Here is a 25,053-nt window from a genome sequence, read left to right on the forward strand (position 1 = left end):
CTGCTCTCATTTCTTCCTGTATCTTCTTGACTAACCTTTCTATTATTTCTTTTATTTCTTCTTTTAGTTTTCTGGATATCTCTTCCATTGATTCTTTGAATAGGTCCTTGAATATCCTCTGCATTTCGTCCTGGAGTTCTTTATCGGAGAGAGCATATTTGTAGGTGACCCCGGTTGAGGGTTCGGGAATCTTTTCTTCGTCTTCACCTTGTAGTAGAGATTTACGTTGTTTCTTCATGTTGTTTTGTCTAGTGGTAAAACCCTGAAATTCACTAGCACTGTTCACTCTTATTGTGGGAAAGGATTCTGGATAGGGCCAGTCGATGGTGGACACCCTTCTCTCTTTCTAGGGTCTGAGCATCTTTTCTGGCATTTTTTCTCTGGCTTATGACGGACATCTAGTGAAGGTTTGTAGGTGTTGTTCTTTTAATATTGGGTTTATACAGCTTCTATTGCGTATTGGTCTTTTGTTAGAATTGGAGTAGGCCAGTGGATTATTATTGTATTGTAGTGTAGGTGGCCGAAATTTTTCCCCACAGAGTTAGATGACAAAGGGTGGGGTAAGGGTCCAGAGTGCTGGGGGTGGGAAATATAACTATGGCTGCCTGCTCCGGAGGCCACGCCCACGTCATGGAGACCACGCCCCTACAGTAATGACCACGCCTCCAGCCAGCCCAGATGCTAGTCCACAGACCTGTTGGAGGGGAGGGGCAGTGATTACATGGACTGGTGCTCCCTGCGGAAGTGGCTGGAGCGGCTGGAGGGGCCCCTCCCCGGGGGCCTGGCGGTGGCAGCTGGGTTTCTGGGTCCCGAGTTGAGTTGGGGTGGGGAGCCCACTGTACCCGTTCGGCTTTTGATCTCTTTCAAGATTTATTCTGTGAAGCGAGGCTGATATGGTGGCACTGGAGTTGATTAGTGTGGGTAACTGCCAGTGCTTCAAGGAGTATTGGGAAGTGGGGCGAGGTAGCCCATCCCAACTCCAAGAAAGCCTGGAGATTTCGGTCACAAAACCTGCATCCCCAAATTTTCAGATCATATCTTGGTGAGGTCTGTCCTAAGGCACTGGAGTCAGGTCCAGGGTATGGTGGTGATTTTGGATTGTGGAAGCAAGCAGCTGCAGGGGGCTCTGCTTGTGGGTGGGCACCAAACTAACTGCCCCCCTCCAATTTACCCCGGTCTGTTCAAACATGCATGGGTCCGAGATTAACTATGGGTTTTTTTTTTATCTCTTTTGAGATTTATTTATGAATCTCTGAAAGAAGGCAGATAAATGAGCTTGTATAGCTGAGCCCAGAGGTGGTTTGTGGGCATGGGTCCCACATACCTAACTTTTTTTTCTTCTATTTTGTGTCACATCCGGCGATGCACAGGGGTTACTCCTGGCTCTGCACTTGGGAATTATTCCTGGCGGTGCTCAGGGGACCATATGGGATGCTGGAAATCGAACCCTGGTCGGCCGCATGCAAGGCAAATGCCCTACCTGCTGTGCTATTGCTCCAGCCCCACTTACATACCTAACTTTTGGCTGTTTAATTTCTTAGAAAACTTGGTTCCAAGTTGTTGAGGTCCGGCCAAAGGCACAGTGGTAATTTTGGGATATCAGGAAGCCTTAAGGCACCATCAGGCTGCTGATGCACTTGCCTCACACGTACAGGTTGACCTGCTGGTGACACCATACCCCCTGCCCTAAGCTTTTTGCTATCTCTTTGCAGCTCCTTATTATGTATTTTGGGAGTCACATCCAGTGCTGCTCAAGAATCACCCTTGACAGTGCCCCAGAAACTATATGCAGTGCCAGGGTTGAATCTGGGTTGTTTGATATGCAGTGCAAGAGCCCTACCTGCTGTTGTCTGGCCCAGTTAGCTTGTTTTTAGAGGGTGGGATGCGAGGGATTGAATCCAGAACTCCAGCATACAAAGCTTGAATTCTATCCCTTTGAGCTATCACCCTGGCCCCTATTTTAATGTTTTTTTTTGTTCCTTGTTTAATCTGTATGCCTCGTACTTTAGTTCTTTCTAGAACAGAGCTGTGTAAACACAAAAAAGGACAGGCAAGGGGGTGGCAGCAGCCTATCTCTCCCGCCACCCGCGTTCGATAGTCGCAGGCCGTTTCCCACTCCAGGGAGGTCGATGGCGATGGTCAGGCGGAGGAAGGAAACAAGGGCCAGGCTGGTTGGTCTTAGTAGCAATTTATTACATGGAAGAGATGTATGTCATGGAGGCCCCAGGATCTCTCAAGCACATGCTCCTTTGTTCTCTCAGCTTCTGTCCTCAGCCCCATCTTCCCAGGATCTCTGATGCATGTGTCCCCAGAGAGCCCTGAAATCTCCCTTATATAGATCATAGTATCTTTAAAGGGCGCAATATAGTGATGTCATCAAAAGGAGTTACAGAAAGAACATTGAAGAGGCAAACCATACATTGTTTCTTTACATCCACATTGTTTCTTTACATCTGCAGGCCAGTAATCCTGGCCTCACCTTTTACAAACTACAAGCACTTGAATTAGCACATCAGTGACCAGTCTGTTAGAGCTTGGAATCCACATCTCAAAGATCAGCCTGCCTGGAGCCAGGCATCTACATCCCCAGGATCAGAACTGGCTTAGCACCTGGGATCCGCATACCTAAGACCAGCTAGGTTCCTGTGAGATAAGGGAAACTGTCTCAATATACTGAAATCATTTACTGAAGGCAGTTTGAAGGGGAGAAAGTTCAGTCTCATCCAAGCTAGTCAGGACACACAGGAAAACTACTTCTAGGACAGATTCTCATTTAGCAGATCAACTCACACTAGAACAGAATTCCCTTGGTGTGTTTCTCCTCTCCTTGTCCGACCAACATATAAGCATACATAATATAAATAATTTTGTATGGACACAGTAAGAAATACTTTGAGCTTATAGAATTGCTCTCCTAGGGCCATCTCAATCTCAGACTGCAGTGCTTAGGCCAGATATCTTTCCTATTCCAAGCAGCAGGGTCCTAGTCTCGTCATTACTTTTGGATCGTCATTACTTTTGGATCATGACAGCATTTGCCTATGATCAAACTCTTAAACTATAGTTAAGAATCGTGGCACCTTGGCCTGGCCCATCGTGATGCCAGGGTAGCACATAACTTACTGGCTTGCCCTGGTTCCATCCAGTCCCACATCAGGACCATGCCCTTGGGGTGCTAGGAAGTGAGGGGAACTGAGGCTTAAGTTGAGAAAGCAGATGCCTGGAGTGAATAATATTCAAAGACAATCAACTCCTAAGTTACAAAGCATAATATTGTCTTCCTGTATCTATACAAAAAGGACATTGCATTAAAGTAAACCATTCAAAAGACATAAGGAGAGGAGAAAGGCAATATTAACTTACAGTACAGCTTCAGTGTCTAAGAAGGATGAGACCTTACAAATTGGTTGGGGAAGAGAGCACAAAGAAATAGTTACAGACAAGTAATGGGAATGACTCGGGAGCACTGTGATGGGTGCAACCTGATAAGCCTAAACTCCTTGTACTACAACACAGAGCTTCATGGCATTCTTATTTATGACATGGTAAATTTTCAAGTCAATTTCATTGTGCCTTATGGGATAGCCAATTGATTTTTTTTTCTTTTGGGGTCACACTCAGTGATAATCGGGTTATTCCTGGCTCTGCATGCAGGAATTACTCCTGGTGGTGCTTGGGGCCATATGGGATGCCAGGGATTGAACCCTGGTCAGCTGTGTGCGAGGCAAATGCCCTACCTGCTATACTATTGCTCCAGCCCAAGCCAATTGTTTTTTTTTTTAATTTTTATTAGTGAAACACTATGAGGTACGTTGTAGACTTACAAATTTTTGTACTTGGATTTCAGTTATACAATGATCGAGTACCCATCCCTCTCCCAGTGCCCATTCTCCACCACCACTAATCCCAGTATCCCTCCTACCCTCCCATCCCCCAATACCACCCTGCCTCTGTGGCAGGGCATTCCCTTTTGTTCTTCCTCTCCTTTTGGGTGCTGTGTTTTGCAAAAGAGGCATTGAGTGGCAATCATGTTCAGTCTATAGTCTACTTTCAGCATGCATCTCCCATCCTGGGCGGATCTTCCCAACACCCTTTATTTGGTGCTCCCTTCTCTAACTGAGCTGCCTTTACCCCTAGAGTGTGCGCCAAGCCAATTGATTTTTAACACACCAGTCCTCCATCATATATGTTATAATTCATTTAATTCTTTTTTAATTTGGAGTTTTTAACTTTTTGCCAGCTGTGCTTAGCAGTTGCTCCTGGCTCTGCTCAGGGGACCATGAGGTGTCACGGATCAAACCATGGTCAGCTTTATATGCAAAATAAGTGTTCTAACCCCCTATCTCTTCAACCTCTTTTCAGTATTTTCCTTCTGTCTTTTTACTTACCACCTAAAGTAGCACTAACTGAACTTACTTGGAGCATTTACTCCATTCAGCTGTAACTAGGTCTGTCATTTTCTTCCTCTTCAACTGGTGTTCTGAGAAGCCACCTCTCCCGTATTCCTAGGCTGAGTCAGTCTACTGTAGGTTCTGTATTCAGGCTTACTTTTTTGCTCAGGAATCCCTCCTGGCAGTTCTTAGATCACTGTGTCATACCAGGGAGAGTGTACCCCCCTCTCTGGCCCCATAAGCACACTTGAAAGTGTCTCAGCCACTGTTGTGTGACTAGGGATATGGTGAATTAAAAGACATTAGTGTTTGGACGATGCTCAAAGTGCTGATGCTTTTTAAAAATAGTGGGGACAGGAAGATAAAGATCCAGGCTTTGTTTGCAGGAGGCCCATGTTCCATCCCCAGCACCACTTGATTCCCAGGGTACCATGAGGGGTGACCCTAGCATTGAACTGGGAGTAGCCATTGTGTGTAGCCCTCCTCTCAAAACAGAACATGGGTTTGGGGAGGTAACTCAAGAGGCTAGGGGTGGCATGTGCCAAGTCCTGAATTCAGTCACTGGCACTGCATGGCCCTGCCTGCTGCAGCCGTTGTGGCCCTGGTACCACACTACCACATCTGAGCATGAAATTGTCAGGCCCACGCCAACAGGTATTGTCTGGAGTGGCCTGGGACTTCTGAGCACTACTGGGCATGGCTTTGTAAAAGTGATGCTGTGTTTAATTCCTAAAATAAGCCATGTTTAAAAATGTTCCATGCTTTTGAGGGAGTAGCTTAGGGGTTTTTGTTTTGTTTTTGTGCTGGAGGTTGAATCCAGGGCCTCATACTTGTCAGACAAGTGCTCTAATCCTGAACCACATCCTGGCCCCTAGCATAGGGTTTTTGAGATAAAGTAGTGTGTTTAGGCACTCTTTAAGACACCCATCGTAATGACTCAATTAGTGGCCGTTGTTGGGATTAATCATTGATAGGCATATAGGGGTTAAGGGACGGTATGGATGGCATAACAGAAGCCCTTTGTGCTAGAGACATGAGCTTCGTGCTTTGTTTCCACGTACAGAATTTGAGACATTTTTAGGTTTCTGGCTACTCTAGGTCATTCTGCTCTCACATATTTTAGTATCTGTGTTTTTTCAGGTGTGAGTGTTGTAAGACAATATGGCTCCAGCCTTAGGAATTTGCTGTAGAATCAACTGAGGAAAAAAGCTGAGAAGTACGCAGAGTTAAAGGTACAGGAGTCATTTGTAGCCTCAAATATATTAGCTATTTGTGCTCGAATGTACTCAGGAGACTGGAAGGCATTACCTGGGGATAAGGTTAAACTACTATAGTTGTATGCCACTTACTTTCTTTAGCCAACTAATATATGCCAAGAAATATCATGTCACTACCAGTGACATGGTAGTGAAAAATCATGTCACTCCACAGTTCCAACTGGGAGCCCAAGTCTGACTATGTTTTGATACTGTTTCCAGAAGGGCATTGGGCACCTCCTCCATCACTTCTGGGGTGATTTACCTGCAGATGACAAAAATAATCTTTGTATATCCATATTTACAATTGAATACTGAAAGCAGTAGATTTTGTTGTGATTCTTTAAACAAGATCACAGAAATCAGTATTTGGAAGGATGTTAGTTCTATAAGACAGAGCATAAGCTTTTTCCACCCAAGAAATGTAATATTAGACCAGCATTGCCAGAAAACCATGGATTCGGTGTACAGCTGATTTTTGAATTCTGTTTGGTTGTTGGGCATTGAATTCTTTACTGTGGTGGATTTTTCATGGCCCCAAATTCAGTGACCCTGTATTGCATCATGACTCACAGTTTAAGAAGCAAGACCCTAGGGTCCAAGATAGAACAGCAGTTGAGACACTTGCTCTTGACAGGTGACAGTGCCTCCACCTATTGTGCCTCCCCATTCAGCAGGGGACTGAATTCAGAAGTTAAACTGCAGATTGCTCTTGCCTGTTAATTACTCTCCAAGTCCTTAAAGCACGTAATACAGATAAAAATGCCGCCCCCAACATTGAATACCTAACATGTTGCTTTTATATGTGTGTTTAGATCACTCATGGCAATGCTCAGGGGACTGTATGTGGTGCTGGTATCAAACCTGAGCTGGCTGTAGGACAAGTGCCTTACCCACTTTACTGTATCTCTTGGTCACAAGCATGTAACTCTCAAGGGAAGATCAGAGTTATCTTTGTCAGCCCTTTAGAACACTTACATGACAACGTGATTTAGAAACTGAATGGCCAACGCTAGTGAACTTTCCCCACACCACGGAGGCTGGGATAGGGGTGTGGGGGTTATAGGCCCTCACATAGAAGAGTGCCTGCACCCACACGTGCTTTGTTTTTTGGGCCACACCTGGCTGTGCTCAGGTCTTACTCCTGTCTCCGTGCTCAGAATGGCTGGTGGGGGTGGGGACCCATACGTGGTGCTGGGGATCAGCTACATGTAAGGCCTCTTAGTCCTTGTACTATCTCTGGCCCCCTGGGCCCATGATTTAGCTATAACTATTAAAGAGGAAACTGCACTGGCTAGCACAATAAATCTTTTTTCTCGTAACAACTGAGTGACCATTCTGCTGGACAGCTCTCAACCAGTTGGTACAGGAACTAATTTCCCTCCTTGTTTCTCCACAGAGGTCCCCCAAGTGCTCCTCTGTATCTTGAGGAAGAAAGCAGGGTGAATAGAGTCGAGGCTCAAGAAAGACCACCTCTCTTTCGTCCATAACATACAGATGGCTGAAAATGTAGACTTGAGCACAAAAGAGGAACTCTAGTTTGGTGAAGAGTTGTTACACCCAACTTCAAGAATCTTTACCTAAGATGATTAAGTGTAATGGGTGTCTCTTAGCTGCCAACAGAGATTAAATTTTGGAGCTGAGCTTCTGAGGGCTGTCCCCCCACCCCCCTTGTTGAGGGCATGATGTGGCTGCACAAATTGTTCAAGAAATTAGAAAAACTTAAAAAAACATAGGGGCCGGAGTGATAGTACAGCAGGGAGGACACTTGTCTTGCACTTGGCTGACCCAGGTTTGATCTCCAGCATCTCATACAGTCCTCCCAGTACTGCCAGGAATGATTGAGTGCAGAGCCAGGAGTGACCCCTGCATTGCTGGGTGTGACCCCCCTCCCCCCCCAAAAAAAAAACCCAAAGAAAAATCAGTGAAAAAATAACCACTGGAGGTTATGGGTTCCAAGAGACGATATAGTTAAAAATTGTATAGGGGCCAGAGTGATAGTACAAAGGGTAAGGCACTTGCATGGGGCTGACCCAGGTTCTAGACCCAACACCCTAAGTGGTTACCAGGAGTGACCCCTGAGCACAAAATCAGAAATAAATCTTAAGCACCAGTAGGTGTGACCCCTTACCCCCCGGGGGGCGGGGGGGAAAGTCCAGGTAATTCTAGTGAGTATCCAGGATGACAGCAACCAATGCTAGTGCACAGGATGTGGAATAAGAAATGGGGAGTAAGGCAAGTCTCATGTAGCCCTGAAGATCTGACAGGGCACAGCAAGCCTATATCAAGCACTTGTACCTGAGAATTGGACGGGAAGCTGATAAGGCCTGTCCATCCCATACGCCATCACTCGCTCTGTTCCTTAAGACAGCTGAATATGCTCAGTACCCACCAGCTTCACACCTTAGCACTTAGAGCACCCCTCCAAGGGGAAGGGAAGCTTTACCTGTTTGGGTAGTGCTTGTCTAGGCCCCATGGGGAGCCATAGGAGTAGGTAGCCCCAGCGCAGAAATCCTGCCTAGATTAGGTAGCCGCTGCCTTCACCAAGTCTAGTTACATAGGTGTCTCCCGGTGCCCAGGCGTGACCAGAGAATATCTGAGGGCTCTCAAACAAGTTCCACACAAGCAGCAAGGCCTGTCTTGTCCGGTGGACTGTTCACACTTTTCATGCATTTTTGCAGTGTGCTTCAGTAACTTACACCTTTCAGATGAGCCAAAGAAGGCAGAAGAGCCAGGAAGGAATCAGTCGTCTTTTTCCCTCAGCATAGAAGTGCTGAGCCAACCTCAGCTCTAGGGAGTCTTCAGGTGGAAGTTCCTGGTTCCACCTAGTGAGGAAAACTTCCTAGACCACAGCACCTAGTGAGCTATGAGAGAGATGCAAGGATGCCCTCTGCTGGCCGTTCTGGTCATTCTAGGCTGAGAAACCTTCGGTAACGGTGGAGGAGTGTTTTAGCTGTGCTAAGTTTATTCAAGGAAGGGATTCCCAGGCCCTTGGGATCTGCTGTTACTTCAGAAGAGTTCTTGGGAACGAAAAATGGATATGGTGGTATAAGGGCTCTCTCATATGGCAGGATCAAGTCTTCAGAATGCAACTACACCTCGAAAGCAGCATCAGGTTCTGGGTTTGTCTCTTGGTGGGAGGAATGGGGAATGAAAAAATTCATCTCAAACTGGAGTAAGAATGAATTGAGCTGTGGCTGAGATAAAATGTAAATAGAAATGAGCTCCAGAGAATACAAGGAAAACCTTCAAAGCCAATGAGTAATCAAGTCCAGTAGCTTCTCCAGCATCCTCTAGAGCTATTCCAATATGCCAACCTAAGCCCTGCCTATGGGCCTTAGGCCCTTTCTGTGGTCTGCGTGTCCCTGGCTGGGTGGTTCTCCCTTCTCTCAAGTTCCTCCACTCTCAGGATAGGGTAGTAGCTGCCTCCTAATCACACTGGAAAGGCACTTCTAAACCAGCAGATTAGCATCACCTGGGAACCTGTTAGGAAGAAATCCTACCCAGACTTACTCAATTAGAAACTCGGTGGTGGAGCCCAGCAATTTGATGTTCAGGTCCTCTGGGTTTTTCTGATTGAGCCCAGAAGAGCCTGTTCTTGATCTCAGTCTAATTCTGCCACAATCTATGTGGACTGAGTTACTCACACACCTGGGTTTGTTTTGCTGTCAATAAAGCCATATCCCTTGCCACCACAGCTAATTATGTGACATATACCATTGGGTAGAGTGTGGGCTCCAGGCTTTCCTCTCTTTTCTAAGCAAGGCAGGCACTGAGCACCAGCGTCCTGCTTATCCCAGAGCCCTAGCTAGTGTCTCCATCGATGTGCGGTTAACAGATCTGGGTCAGGGGTTTCCTGCTGTTGAAACCCCAAAAGGAGGAGTAGGTAGAAAAGTTTGAAAGGCCCTATCAGAGGTGTTAAGACACTTCTTAGTACCCACAAGGACCATAAAAGTGTTAGTAATTTTTGTGTTAAAACTGAGAGCCCATGAAAAGCATCTGCCCAGAGTGGAGAGCCGGACGGCAGCTCAGCGGGTCAAAGCAGGCCCTTGGCACCTTTGGCCTCGTACTGATGTGAGGCTCAACTTCCTCACAAGGCCAGGGTGCCACTGGGCAAACAGCAACGCAGCACAGCGATGACAGCAGGCACACACACACACATACAATTAAATAGCATGTTTAATCATCCCACAATAGACAGAAGTGCAGTAGTATAAACTAAGTTTCTGTTTAAAAAGTCTCTACCCCATGTTCCCATTCCTCAACACCCAGATACCACGGCCGAGGAACCAGTGACAGGGCCAGAGGGATGAAGTCAGTCTCTGTTCCAAGGAGTTGAAAGTCTTTCTGAGTCAAGTATGCCTTGTGAGCAGCTGAGAGCCCTATGAGGAGTTATTTGCACGCACACACTCAGTAACACACATGCAGGGGACACAAAAAGGGGACAGACAAACCACAGTGGGACAGTCATACACACACACACACACACACTCTTGTGCCTTGACATTCCAGTTCATTTGTGGCCGCCTCCGCTGCGCAGCAGGTGTGGGCCGGACCCTGAGGCAGCCAAGGCCAGTGAGAAAGAGGAAGGGCACTGTCCAGCCCAGCAGCTCTGGCGACAGGGCAGCAGGCAGAAGGCTTCCATCCTCCACTCTGAGCAGACAGTCCTCCCATGATGGTGAGCTCGACACCTTTCTATACTACCCGCTGGACATCAGCAGTGAGGAGAGGAGGTGACACCTCCCCCTCAGCCCAGAGAAGAGAGCCAAGAACATAACAGCCTGCAGGCAGGCTCTTGGAGCCCAACGCTAGAGGTGTTGCTTCTGGACTCAGGAGAGGGGGACGCAGCCAGGACTTTTGGGAAGGAGGCAATATCTGCAAATAAGGAGGCCCTGAGGTGAGGGTGTTTTGAGGGCAGGGTGGGGGGGGCCCTACCAGACAGGTTTAAAGAGGAAGTCTCTTCATTCACAGCTTCTTTCAGGGTTCCTGGAGAACATCTCTAGAATCAAGTACCTGCAGTTCTGGTTGGGCGTGGTAGGGTGGAGTGACCAGCAAATGCTGAGACAACAGTTGCCCAAGGCCTGGGAGGTGCTGGGCCTGGCGATGAGCGGTGCCCTGACACTGCCACCCCTACCCGGAGAAACAGACCAGGCGGCTACAAGATCTCCTCCCGTGGGCTCCTGGCCTTCAGTGGAGTCTGCCCATTGGGCACAGAGCCATTCTGTCCATGCAGGAGTTTGCCCTTCTCTCGGTCTGGCCATGTGAAGATGGCATCGTCACTGTCCAGCTCAGACTCAGAATGCATCAGGCTGCTGCTCAGCACTGGGCCTTTCTGCTTGATTCCTGTGGAGGAGACGGGGTTTAGTCCTGGCTCTGTGCTCAGGGATCACTCCTGGCAGGACACTGGGGACCATATGGGCGCAGGATCAACCCAGCTCAACTGCATGCAACAAAAATGCCCTCCCCGCTGTATTATACTCGGGCCCAGTGCCTGTTTTTCTGGCTCATCTCACCTTTCTTGGCAACATGGCTCACTCAGTTCACTCTTCTTTAAGCCTAACTTCTTGAGTTCCCTACCTTACAGCATCCAACACAGAATCCCATCTCCTCATCCTACTGCTGCCTCGGCTCTGGGCACACTGCTAACCTGAAGGGCCCAGATTAAGAGCCACCAGAGCCCAGGGTCTCACATAATCCCACCAGAGAAAGGCCTGCTGGCCCTCACCCAGTCTCATCTTGATGCACCTGCCGCCCTGTGGCTTCCCACTTGCCATCTTCCCGTTCACTGGAAGCCGCTATTCTGCCAGCAACAGGCTCCCTTGTCACTTGGCCTCTTCAACCTGGAACTCCTTGTACCTGTACTCCTTCCCTCACTCCTAGAAGAGACATTCTAACCCATTTTATCCTCACTCCTTTCTCTCTGCAGGAAACTTACCCCTTCAGCTTCTCATTTGCTCATGAACTTCTATCCAATCTTTGTTGCCTTTTTATTCCATTCTACTTCTCCACTTTCCATTGTTCAACTTCTAAAAGGGCTTTTAGCTTAGCTGGAGAACTGTAGACTTTCTGACAGAAGGGACTAGAGTGCCACAGTTGGGGCAGAATGAGTCTTAATGGCCTTTTCCCAAGGATACAGTACAAATCTAGAAACCTCCACACCCAGGGCAATTACCTGCTCGAGAGGTTGGCTTTAGCTCCAGGCTCTCCTGATCAGTGGCATCCAGGATCTTGTACTTGCTTCTCCTCTTAGGTTTTCCTTTTTGCCTAAAAAAGCACAAAGGCCCCACCAATCTGCTCAGGAAATAGGGTATTCAGGCATTACCAGAGGATAAATGGGGCCGTTTTGCTGGAGCGATAGCACAGTGGGTAGGGCGTTCGCCTTACAAGCGGCCAACATGGCCGACCCGAGTTCGATTCCTCCGCCCCTCTCGGAGAGCCCGGCAAGCTACCGAGAGTATTCAATATGCCAGACACAGTAACAACAAAGTCTCCAATGGAGACGTTACTGGGCCCGCTCGAGCAAATCGACGATCAACGGGAGGGCCTTTACTTTACTTTACTTTACTTTCAGAGGGAGCAGCTGCTGCTCCTTCTCAGTCAGGCAAGATGACAACTACGATTTGTTCTTCATATAGTCCTTACTGATTCTGGGAAAAGGCAAGGGAAACATGCCACTCTAGCTTGGACTCGCCCTCCACAGCAGCAACAACAAAAAGATTGGTTTAAAATAGCAAGGGGGTTAAGGTGCTTGCCAGGCACGCAGCTGAGCCTGGTGCGATCCCTAGCACCAAATTTGGTCCCCTCATCACAGCCCTATGTGGTCCCAGCCATATGAGCTGGAAAGCTAGCACAGGGGTTGAAGCACTTGCCTGGCAAGTTCAATCCCTGGTATCAAACATGGTCTCCTTCGTACTGCCAGGTTTGATCCCTAAGCACAGAGCTAGGAGTAAGCCCTAAGAACATCTGAATGTGAATGACCTACGCCCAAGCTCCACTCCCAAATTTGGTCCCCAGTCCCCCATGCCCCCTGCAAATAAAAAACAAACAAGGGGCCAGAGAGACAGAACAGGATTTAAGGCTCTTGCCTTGTAGCCTGATGACCTCTATTCAAATTCCTAGTACCACATATGGTCTCCCAAGCATCACTAGGGGTCACTCCTGAGCACAGCCAGAAATAGCTCCTGAAAACAGCTGGATATGAGCCACACACTATCCCTTCACCCCAAATAGGTAAAAATTTAAAAGACAGAATAATAAAGAGGGTCAGGGAGATAGCTCAAATGTCTGTAACACACTCTGCACGCAAGAGCCCCAAATTCAATTCTCCTCATAGGGATGGCTTCCAGTGTTGTCTGGGGAACCTGAGTACTCAGCTTGGATTAGCCCCTAAGAACTACTGGGTGTACCCTTAAAAGCAGCAACAGCAAAAAAAAAATCAATACAGTGGCACTGTGAGTTTGTTCTTCAAGCCCCTGTTCTCATTGTACTTCCTCTCTCTCCTCACATCTTTCTAAGTAAGTTTCTTTAAAAACAACGACGAAACTATCTCGCTTCTTATTAAATTATTAAGGTAAAGGTAAAGGCCCTCCCGTTGATCGTCGATTTGCTCGAGCGGGCCCAGTAACGTCTCCATTGGAGACTTTGTTGTTACTGTGTTTGGCATATCGAATACTCTCGGTAGCTTGCCGGGCTCTCCGAGAGGGGCGGAGGAATCGAACTCGGGTCGGCCATGTTGGCCGCTTGTAAGGCGAACGCCCTACCGCTGTGCTATTGCTCCAGCCCTATTAAATTATTAATATAGTAAAACAGGTGCTAAACACCATTAAGTCCTAAAACTAGATAGAAAGACTCAAAAATCTCAAAATACTGGTAACTAAGTTCAAATTACATGAAAACATGCATCTATGGGAATCCCACCTCTGAAGAACTCATGCTCAGATGGAAAGGCTGAGGCCGAGTGGCCCAGGACATCCATGGAGACGTGCTGAAGGTACCAGGTCTTCTGCTGCTGAGTCCCCACCCCAGGCCACACCCCCCACACTGCACACATGGTAGTACAGCACCTTAACTGAGTGTGCTTCTGCTCTAAGGAGCGTGAGAGTGGGAGGAACGCCTTGCTCAAGTGTCTGGCTGAACATAGCCACCCTGAGAGTGACAGAGGAAGAAAGGAAGCCTTCTAGTGACTGGCTGCCTCTCCAGCAACTACCTGATGGGACATCCAAATGACGAACCCATCTTACCGCTTACAACAGCAGATCACAGTCCAGGACAGGATTCCCAAGGCAACGACAATGACAAAGGAAGCAATAATAACATACAAGACACTCCACTCTGCCAAGAAAAACAAAATGGTGAGGACTCTAGAAAGAGGCGCAAGGGAAGACCTGGGATCCCCTGCCTGAGGTAGGAGGTGGCTTTACTCTGTAGATAGGACTGTCCCTGTGGGCCAGAGAGATAGTTAATGGGCTATGCATGTGCTTTGCATACATAAACCCTGGATTCAATTTCTGGCACTGCATGGTTCCCCCACCCCCCCCAAACAGTACCAGAGTCCTCAATGAAAGTGTGATCTTAGAGGTGAAGGTAGCTGATGCTTTACAGCGTTCAAATTGTCCCTGCCCTGACATTCTGGAGGCACTGAGGGAGGCGATCTGTAAACAGAGGGCAAACCTAACGGCTTCCACCAGGCTTCCCGATACAGACTGTCCTCTCCCAAAGATAGAGAGCCTCCCAACTGGCTTGATTTATGCTGCAGTTTACAGCTGATCTGGTTTAAGCTGGTTACAAGACTGCTTCAGAGATTTCCTCTAACCTTGAACAAGTGTGGAGGATGGAAATAAAAACCCTCTGCAAACAAAAAATACACAAAGTTCTTCTCCTTGCCTGCTCATCTGCTTGGAAGCACCAACAACCACCCACTCAACTTAGAACCACATTCAGTGCCAAATCAGCTGGCACAGTGCCAAGATGAAAACTCACCACAGTTGCTGTCTCCATCCTTCAGCTGCACCTTAATGAAATTCTCCATCCAAAAAGGGTCACAGATACAGCGTTTGGTGAATGAATCACAGTGGCCATGGTCAGAACAATTCAGCTGGCATGCTGAAAGTAGCAGGAAATGAAAAATGTCAATGGAAATGAGAGATGAGGGACAGTGAGCCTCCAGGGCCTGTGAAGATTCTCAGGCATCTGCCTGCTCACTGGCCCATGGGGCAACTTTTTGAGACCCACCCCGAGATTGCTGCCAGCTTGGGCACACTGTCTGTCACTATTGTTATGAACGACTGGGGGTGAACTTTAGCAACAGAACTCTTGTCTTGCATGTGTAAAATCCTGGGTTCAGTCCCTGGCACCGAACAATAAATAAAAATTAAAGAATTAAAGACCAGAGAGATAGTACAGTGGGTAGGGCATTTACATTGCCTGTACCTGACCTGGATTTGATCCCCAATATCCCATCCCTGAGCACAGACAGGAGTTACCTGAGCACAGAGCCAGAAATAAGCCTTAAGCAACACCGATGTGGCCCAAAAAACAAAAACAAAAAGTTCTTCCAACTGAGCTGAGACTCACTGATGATAACAGAAGTAGAGGAAAAGGAATATCTTCTTGTCCCCAGAGAAAAAAGATGAAACCTAAGGACAGGTTAGTAGGACTAACAGAAGAGCGGTCAGCACTGGGTACAATAGGTTCTTGACCCCAACTTCCAAAATTACTCACTGACAGTATTGATCTCCAGCGCTCCAAATATCAGGAAGTCTGCCTTTTGCTTCCGCAGTTCACTCTTAAGCATTGCTGCTACCTCATGACCTTTGAAGATCTGGTGGGGAGGCTCATTTTGAACAAAAAATACCATCTTGGTGCTGCAGAGACATACAACAAAAGGAATGAGCCAAAGTTGCAAACAGCAATAGCAGTAGCTATTACTTATTAATACCTGATGTTTGTGCCAGACACTAAGTACTGTATGTATCCTCTGACAGCAAGCCTGGGAGACTGGCATTATCAGCGTCATCTCCAGAGGAAAACACTGTGTCTCAGAAGGATTAAGTAACTTGCCCAAAGTCATACAGTAATTATGGCAGAGCCAGATCTCAACCCTGATACATCTCACTACAATGCCTTTGATTTTAGAAATGCCCCAGCTAATAAGAGGACCCATTCTAAATGGTAACTGGAAGTCAGGAAAATGGGGATTTGGTTACATTCCTACTTTTTGCTTCTGGCTTTTGGGCCATACCCTGTGGTGATCAAGGCTTACTCCTGGCTCTCTTCTCAGGAATCATTCCTGGCATCATTTGGGGGAACATATATGGTGCCGAGACTGAACCTGAGCTGGCTGCTTGCAAGATAGCACTGCACTGTCACTACAGCACTATCCTCCCATTGTTCATCAATTTGCTCAAGTGGGCACCAGTAACGTCTCCATTGTGAGATGTGTTGTTACTGTCTTCGGCATATCGAATACGGCACGGGGAGCTTGCCAGGCTCTGCCTTGCGGGAGGGATACTCTCGGTAGCTTGCCGGTCTCTCCGAGAGGGACGGAGGAATTGAACCCGGGTTGGCTGGGTGCAAGGCAAATGCCCTATCCACTGTGCTATCGCTTGCAAGGTAAGTGCCTTAACCTCTGTATTATCTCGCCAGTCCTCCTGTTGTGGCGTAAACGGCTGAGATTGTGACGCTGGTGGGTTTTTTGTGCCAGGGTTACTTCAAAACAAACCTTGTAAAGTGTAAGCAGTTGGATAGGAACAGAGCATAATCCAGGTGTCAAAGCACAGTCATAATTGTTACAATTATTATTACAATGGCAGGAACAAGAAAGTCCCTATATAAATAAAAGTTGGGTAGAGTAGATTACATTGCTTCATGTTCAAAGTCTGTTTGCTTTCTGATTGTCAAGTTAGTCCAAAGCAGATCATATCTGAACTATAGTTAGGGGGCCGGAGCAATAGTACAGTGGGTAGGGTACTAGCCTTGCACGAATCTGACCTGACTTCAATCCCCAGCATTGCATATGGCACCTCAAGTACTGCCAGGAGTAGTTCCTGAGTGCAGAGCCAGGAGTAATCCCTGAACATCGCTGGGTGTGACCAAAAAATAAAAGCCTAAATAAATAAATAAATGGTGAACTATGTTTGGGTGGCACCAGTACTATTCCCTACATCTTAGCCATCATGTGGGGAGACTGCTTCTTGAGCTCCATGTCAGTGTCGCAAATCAAACCTTTCCATCACTGGGAAGGTTTATAGGTGTTCTCAAGATATTGATCTTCAGTATTCGGAGTGATTGCTGGAGTGATAGTACAGCCAGTAGGGCACTTGCCTTGTTCATGGCCCACGCGGGTTTGATCCCCAGCATTTCATGTTACCCCCTGAGCACTGCCAGGAGTGATTCCTGAGTGCAGAGCCAGGAGTAACCCCTGAATGTTGCTGAGTGTGATCAAAAAATTAAAAAAAACAACATACTGGTTCTGTTAGGCACGCACACAGCCTGGTAGATCTGGGTACTCTAACATTCTGGATCAGTTAGTTTTCAATACAAATGCCTTTGTTTACCACAAAGTAAGGTATAGACAACATCACTTTTTAAGCTGGATATGACATAAAGTTTGGGAACTTCATCTGAGGCTTTATAAAAGTCTGCTGCACAGTGAGGCTAACAATGCAGTACTATAAATCCCCAAATCAGAAATCTTACACATAAAGTATTTGTGGTCCATTTTTCATTATCTGTTTGATCTACAATCTCCTGCTTTTTCCCACTGTAACAGAGGAACCACCTCCCTCCAGTCCTTGCCTCCAGTATTTCCCAACTACATCAATCCAGGGCCAACCAGAAACCTAGGGACAACATGATGCTTCTTTCTTCCTCATGCTCAAGATACAGTGGGAACAGAGTGCAAGTCTCTGCACTGCTCTTAGAAGCACTCTTGCTACTGTCTTTCCACTGCTTCCTTCCAGCCAACTCCACCAGCTAGATCTATCTCAGCTGCCCATTTCCCTATTTCTAATCTTTTTATTTTTACACTACCAAGAACTTTTTTTTCTTTCCCTATTTCTATTCTTAAGCTGCTGAGAGAACACTAAAAAAAAATTTTCTAGGGCTCGTGAAAGAGTGCAGTGGGCAAGGCACTTGCCTTGCATGAGGTCAACCTGAGTTTGATACCTGCACTATGTGTGATGCCCTGAGCACTGCCAGAAGTGATCCCTGAGCACAAAGCCAGGAATCGCTCCTAAGCACAGTGGGGTGTGGCCCAAAACCCTAACATTTAGCTGGGGCGCTCTTAGATTTTAGGTGCCCTGACCTCTCCCAAGACCCCCTGACCCCTAATCTCTGGGGAAGGGGGGAGGCTTAGGTAACAGTATGTCATAAAAGCTCAGAGGAGTGATCTATTAGATGGTCTATTATGGCACTGGCGTTGGGACCCACAGCTCTCCTCTTGTCTCTAGCCTGGGATGAGACCCACTATTGCTCAAAGTCAGCTTTTCTGCAGCTGCATTCTTGGCCTTTCCCATGCTCCTTGTCTGCCCACCTCACTCCTACCCTCTTAAAACTGACAGCCTTGCCTTCAGTTCCTGAGACAAAACATAAGACCATAGGTATCAATGCTCTCAAATTTTATCCTCTTCACCCGAAATTCACTCATCATTGCATTGCTTTCTTTCATCTCCCAGAAAGCACGTATGTCTCTGCACTGCTGACAATCAGTTCACTAGGCCAACTTCCATCTATAATTCATCCCCCCAGTCCCTGCCATTTAGTTCTCTTTTGCACCTTTCAGACTAAAAATACCAAAGGAATTCTTCTCATTGGAAGGTGTTCTTTCAATCTTATTTCCCTTACTAATTTTCAACACTCACTTCTCCAAAGAGGGATCACACTTACCATCTATGTTTCTTCAAATCAAACCAAGAAATTGTCCTCTGCCTCCAATATCTAGTCACATGCTTAGGACAGTCCTGACCATGTGCTGACCACAAACCCAAGGGCTGTTTTGCATCTGAATCCCACGGCAGCCCCTGCTGCTGTCTTCCCTTACCTTCAGTTTGCACCTGGGTTTCCTCCCACCTCTCTGGTTTCTTACTTGCAGGCTTTTTCTCTCTTTGGCTCCTTCTTAAATATTGGCGTTTTCCAGACTTTTTTCCTCAGCTTTCTTGACACTCCCCTAATTGTGATTCGTCTGTCCCCTGGGCCTATAAGCTGGAACTTCCCGTATGTGGCTTTTCCGTACACTTAAATTTTGGCTTTTACTTGCTTTTATCTAAAGAAATATCCCACCAGTAAGCCATGATACACTGATAGTCCAACTTGAACTCATTATCTTTCCTCTAAAGCTGGTTCCTTCTCTCTATCCCTGATCTTAGTAACAGCATTCACTATCTAGCCAGAGATCTAAACAAGAGCCTCTCTGATGTGGCACAAACTTTCCTTCCCAAAACATCATCAATGGGGCCGGAGCAATAGTACTGGGTAGGGTGATTGCCTTGCATGCAGCAAACCCTGATTAGATCCCTGTCATCTCATATGATCCCCAGAGCACTGCCAGGAGTAAGTAGTGCAGAGCCAGGAATTACCCCTGAGCACCACTGGGTGTGGCAAAAAAAAAAAAAAAAGCCAGAATGTTGTCAAGTTCTACCAATTTACTACTAAATTTTTCATAATTTCTTTTCCTCTTCTGCTATTTTTAATCACTACTCCCTCAATTCAGTTCACTTTTCTACTGTTCTAGTCCAAAATCTTCCAACTGGTCTCTTGGATCACTCCACTCTTTGATTCACTTTGATTTAGTCTCCACATGATGGATCTCCATTTACTTTATTAAAAAAAAAAGATAATTTATTATTTCCTTGTTTTAAAAACAAAGGAGACTGGAGTGTTACATCAGCAGAGAGGGTGTTTGCTTTACATGCAGCCAACCTGGGTTCAATCCCTGGCACCCATATGGTTCCTTCTGAACCCACCAGGAGTGATTCCTGAGCTCAGAGCCAGGAGGAAACCCTGAACACAGCCAGATGTGGTCCAAAGGACAAAAAACCAAAAATGAATAAAAACAAACAAGGTCCATGGATGTAGCTCAGTGGTACAGTGATTTCCTTGTATGTGTGAGGCCCAGGGTTTCATCCCTGGCACCTCCTTGAATGAATACAAAAACAAATAAAAAAAATGTACACACATTGGGGGCTGAGAGATAATACAGTGGAAAAGGCACTTGCTTTGCATGTTACTGATTTGGGTTCGATCCCCAGCATTCCATATGGTTCTTTAAGCCCACCATGGTTGATCACTAAGTACAGAGCCAGGAGTAACCCCTGAATACTGTCAGATGTGGCCTCCAAAAAAAAAAACAACCCCAAACAAAACAAAAATCTTTACACACATAAAATAAGCTAATTTGAAATTTCTTCTGCCTAAACTATAAAAACTATACTCCTTACCTTGCTCTTAACATGCATAGTCAATCTTATCTTTAACAGTGTCCGAGTGCCTAGTAAACTCTGAGCCAAATGACTCAGAGCTGGGAAAATAGCTCAAAGGGCTAAAGCACAGCTTTGCATGAGGGAGACCCTGAGTTTCAATCTCTGCTCTGCATGGTCTCCAGAGCAACTTGCCAGAGTAGCTCCTGAAGACTGTTGGGTATGCACCCCTCCAAAAAAAATAAATAAATAAAAATAAAACAAATTACTTTTATTTAAAATAGGGGTCACACCCAGTGATGGTGGGGTGGGACACTCCAAATGAAGAGGGCTTGGTGGGGTGGGTTTGAGAATTCCGTGCTTAGGCCCTGCAGGGCTCAGGGCCAGGCTGTAGCAGGGACTGAACCAGGGATCTACGCATGCTAAGCACGTGCTTCATCACTGAGCTACATGATATTTTCCAAAGGAAAACCCCTTACTTTCATACCATAAGATGGCTATTCATGCTGGTTCCCTCTTTGGAACTTACAAAAAAAAGAAAAATGCAGTTTTTTTACTTCTGGAAAATCCTTGGGCTATCCCTTGCCCAATTCTTGTATAATAATTATCACTGCGTCTGTTTTCAATGTTGCAAACATTCTGTCCAATATACTATACTGATGTTAAATGTGTTCTTGATTATCTCCCCTGGTACACTAATACCTTCAAAAACAGTTGTCCTCTGCCCTGGGTCCACTACCCTGGCTACAGTGTTTAGAGCAGAGCACATTACCTATGCTAGAAAAGTTCATCAAGGAAATGATACATGAGTGGTTCCGAGTGAGAGAGCCCACCCACTATCTACCCACATTATTTCTCAGCTAAATAGAGAAGCCTAAGAGGCCTGTTGGTCTTTCCTTTACTCCCCCCATTCATTGCCCAGCTACCTCTGCTCCGTGTACGGCTGAATCTTTTGCACAATGATGTCGGAATCCAGCACCCCCAGAAGGACCCCAATCTGGCGGATGAACATCCCCTTCAGCCTCTCAGTTAGCTGGCTGACGCTGACATCCAAGATGATCTCCACCAGGTTGTTTTTCCTGGGATCTGGAAAGCATGTGTATCAGTCATGGCTTTAGAAGTAGGAGAGTTACACACCTGCCGCTGTTTACTTTGGCACAGGAGAGTAAGGAATGAGAGCATTCAGAAATGCACTGACTCCTTTCAAAAGGAAAGGGACAATACTTAACTCCTACTAATGCAATATGGAAATGGCTTGAATGCACTGGGTTTCAGTAACAACCTGAAAATTACCACACATGTTCTGGGGATTGGGTTGAAGTGGGGAAACAAGATGAATTAGGAGAAGCGAGCAGAAATGAGAAATTTCAAGGATAACTTTAAAAGCTTCTGTCTAGGTTCAACTGAGAGGAGCCTTAAAAGGCATCTAGTTATTTCACAGTCTCATGCTTCAGTCCCCTCCACTGTATCCCTGCCACATTTCTGAGACGTGGGTAACATTGGGTTGGTCAACAGCAAGAGGATAGGAACCTGAGAGATATCAGAATGTCTGCAGAGTTCCCACAGCTGCAGAGAGACCAGCATGTCAGTCTCACCTCCTGGGGCTGAGAAAAAGGAAAAAAAAAAAAGATTCTGCCTAGGAGGTCAGGGAGATAGCTCTGCAAAGCTAGTGCAGAGGCTTTGCAGATGGCAGGGCAGGCTCAAGGTGTTTTGAGTGTTGTTGTTTGATTTTTGGGCCACATACCTGGCAATGCTCAGGATTACTCCTGGCTCTGCAATCAGGAATCATTCTTGGCAGTCTTCAGGGGACCATATGGGATGCTGGGGATCCAACCTGGGTTGGCCCATGCAAAGCAAGTGCCCTGCCCGCTGTACCATCTCAGGAGGTCCAGGTATGATTCTGGCCCTGCACAGTTCCCTAAGCACTACTAGAGGACCTCTACCTCTGACCTCCAAACCATGCACTGGGAGTAGCCTCTGAACACCAATGAGTACGGTGCCCCCGCAAAAAGAAGTCTCTGTCCAACTGGATTTGTGAATGATCCAGGTCAGCTATCTGAGCCATATCTGATTTTCAACAATTTGCTATACAATAATAGGAGAGAAAATGTCTCTCTCAACAATCTTAGCAATATTAGGCACGTATCTGCCTTACAGATTTGAAAACAGTAAACATAAAAGAAAACCAGGCAGCCAGGAAACAAGGATTTCCTTAGAGCAACATCACAGCTGCATAATTACAACACTAACTCTGAGACCACTGCTTTACTTTTGAATATATCTTTCCCACACTTGAAAATTAAAAGTGATTATTCAGAATATCTAATCCACACACTTGAATGCACCATTCTCCTGGTCTGATGTATAATTTACATAATTAGCAGACTATCTGTGATCTGATTTTAAACACAGAAGAGGTTGTGGAGTGTCTTGGCTGTCGTCCTTCATAGAAGTAGGACAAGGACTGGAAGAACTGCCAAGATCTCTTCCCATCTAAGATATCCATAGGTAAGTTAGATAATAAAGAGTGGCTTAAAGTTAATTAGATGCTTAAGAATTTATAAAGATTCACCCCATACGCATACCCTTCCTCCCTAATACCAAATTAGCCTCAAAGAAAAATAAAAACAGTGCTAAATCAGAAGGAAATTTTACTTATGCAAACCTAAAAAATGTAAAGGACACCAGTTAATTTACTTTCCCTAGATTTTCAGATAAAGCCTGAGGCTCAACATATAAAAAGAAAGTGTTTGCATCTGGGTGCTGATGAGACAATGACTCAAGTTAATCCAGTGCTCAGATTCCCAAAGCACTCTTAGTCTGTCTCATTAGTCACATGGAGCAGAGAAAGTGCTGGACTAGGGCCACAAAGTCCTGGCTCTGACACAAGTGCTGTGTGACGCTGATCAAGCCTTGCCCTCAAAGCCTGCTTCTCCTTATGAAATGACCGGGGGTCTCTATTCCAGTGGGGACAGGACACGCACTGTTAAGAACAGACAGTCTCAAAGGACTTTTCAGCATAGGGTTTCGAGATTGTGTTTTAAAACTGAACATGCCATTTGGCTCTGTCTATGTGGAAGGGAAGGGAGCTGAGCACTGAGGCCCTTGCTTAGCTGCTTCAGTAATTCCTCTCAGGCTCATGCATAAATGAACTCACCAGGCTTCACCTCCACCGTGGTCCGGTCTGTGTCACTCTCACCCTTTGCATCAGTCACCTTCAGGTGAAATGTGTAGGTTCCCTCCACCAGGTTTGAAAGGAAGAGGATAGGGTGGTGATCAGAGTGATTCAGCACTTCCTGTGGGATTGAACAACATGGCTGTCGATGCTGCAGAAACAAACCACACTCCTTCCACAGTTAGTTGCTTCTTCCGTCACACTTCTGCCCCCTCTGGCTGGACAGCCTCATCTCTGGGCAGTTTGGCTGTGAAAAGTCACAGCTGCTAGGATTAGAAGAAACACTGGATTGCAGAGTGTCCTTAGCAAGACACTGAACTCATCTGAATTTTAGAGAGTAATCCAGGATACGGAACCACGAATAGAAAACAGAGTGGAATTTCTGGCTCCCCAACCAGTTCCCATCTAATCACTCTGTGTTGACTCTGTACAGCTCCTGGCACACTCACCCCTGCTGCTGGGCTCCCTTCATCTCGAGTCCAGAGGTAGCTGATGATTCCCTTGTCATCTGAGGACTTGGAGCCATCCAGTTCTGCTGTGTCCGTAGGCAAGGTAATCACCACATTCCCCGTTATCTTGGCTACAGGTGGCTTGTTTATTTCTATCCAAAGAGAAATCATTTAAATAAGGTAACATTCTGGAAAAGAAATGTTTCTTCATGACGCTTATGGGGAAATTAAATGTCAAAATCACTGTAGGGGCCATGGATGTGGCTCAGTTATGGGGTACATGCCTGGTATATGTGAATCCCTAGAGCCTGACACCATCTCCCCCACCATAAAAAAAAAAGGAGAAGAGAGTTTTAAGTGCCTATCCACACCAGCAGCTAAAAGTGCAGTGCATAGGTTCAAAGCTACTCTGTGCAGGTCCTGAGGATATGTTCTCCTGACACAATGTACAATAGAGGGAGAAGTTTTGTTTCCTTCTCTATATTCACAGCAACCTCCCAAAAGGAATCCATTTCTCTGCTTTGGAAGCATATATGATTGCAAACAAAAGCCCTAATTATATAATTGTGGAATTATAATTGTAAAATATACATATTTCAACATTTTTTGATATCCAGTATCATATACATGATATATACAAAGATGGGTAGATTTGATAGACACAAAGGTTTTCAAAACTGAAGTGTCTAAAATTTTAGCATTGGCTTCATTCATTTGATATCACAAATTCACTTTAAATATAAATTTAGGGGTCTGGGATATAACTCTGGAGCCAGAAGCATCTTGCATGTGTAAAGACTGAAGTTCAAGCCCCACCACTGCATGATCCCCAGCATAACTGGGTATTGCCCTGAATATCACAGAGAAACACCAGGTGGCGACTGGTGGCCAGTGAAACACTTAGTGGCCCCCAACCACCATTTGGCCTGAATAGCACCACATCATCAGGTCTTGGAACTGAACTATCTGGCTCAGTTATCCAAGGATTGCCAGCAATGGTTTCTGAATTCCCTGAGCACTGTCTGGAAGGCACCTCCTATTAATTAAAAAATTAGTTAACTTATTATCTGAATGACTTTTTTTTCTTCTTTACTACTTTAATAGAGAAGAGGAAGGGACCCTCTTTCATCCTGTTTACTCAGCTGTGCACCCAGAATTTACTGAATGTATGATATGTATTTGTCATCTGCAGAGTAGATGGTTTTTCCTACTATAAGGTCTCTTTCAAGTTCACACTGATCACCATGCCTACAAACCGGAGCAATGCCAATCATTTCTTGCTTCAAGTTGGCCTAGTTTGCAAGCTCTGAAGTGTAGGAAGCTATAGGCAGGACCGTCACTCTAAAATCTGGCAGCAGGTGTCGCTGT

The 25,053-nt window shown here is 46.1% G+C and overlaps 1 protein-coding gene across 3 annotated transcripts in view; it reads right to left on the bottom strand.

Annotated features, from left to right (window-relative positions):
• Positions 1–9,808: 9,808 nt before the first annotated feature.
• Positions 9,809–25,053, bottom strand: part of KIAA0319L (KIAA0319 like) — a 120,195-nt gene continuing 104,950 nt past the window's right edge. For all 3 annotated transcript variants that reach the window (XM_056123035.1, XM_056123036.1, XM_056123037.1), the window contains 8 exons: positions 23,686–23,837; positions 23,219–23,357; positions 20,988–21,147; positions 15,368–15,510; positions 14,627–14,749; positions 13,888–13,978; positions 11,820–11,911; positions 9,809–10,990 (listed from right to left, as the gene is read on the bottom strand). In XM_056123035.1, coding sequence (XP_055979010.1) covers positions 10,803–10,990; positions 11,820–11,911; positions 13,888–13,978; positions 14,627–14,749; positions 15,368–15,510; positions 20,988–21,147; positions 23,219–23,357; positions 23,686–23,837 — 1,088 coding nt within the window. In that variant the 3' untranslated portion in view covers positions 9,809–10,802. The remainder of the gene's footprint in view (positions 10,991–11,819; positions 11,912–13,887; positions 13,979–14,626; positions 14,750–15,367; positions 15,511–20,987; positions 21,148–23,218; positions 23,358–23,685; positions 23,838–25,053) is intronic.

The sequence above is a fragment of the Sorex fumeus genome, unplaced genomic scaffold (genome assembly GCF_029834395.1).
Source record: "Sorex fumeus unplaced genomic scaffold, SorFum_2.1 ptg000047l, whole genome shotgun sequence".
NCBI classification, from domain to species: domain Eukaryota; kingdom Metazoa; phylum Chordata; class Mammalia; order Eulipotyphla; family Soricidae; genus Sorex; species Sorex fumeus.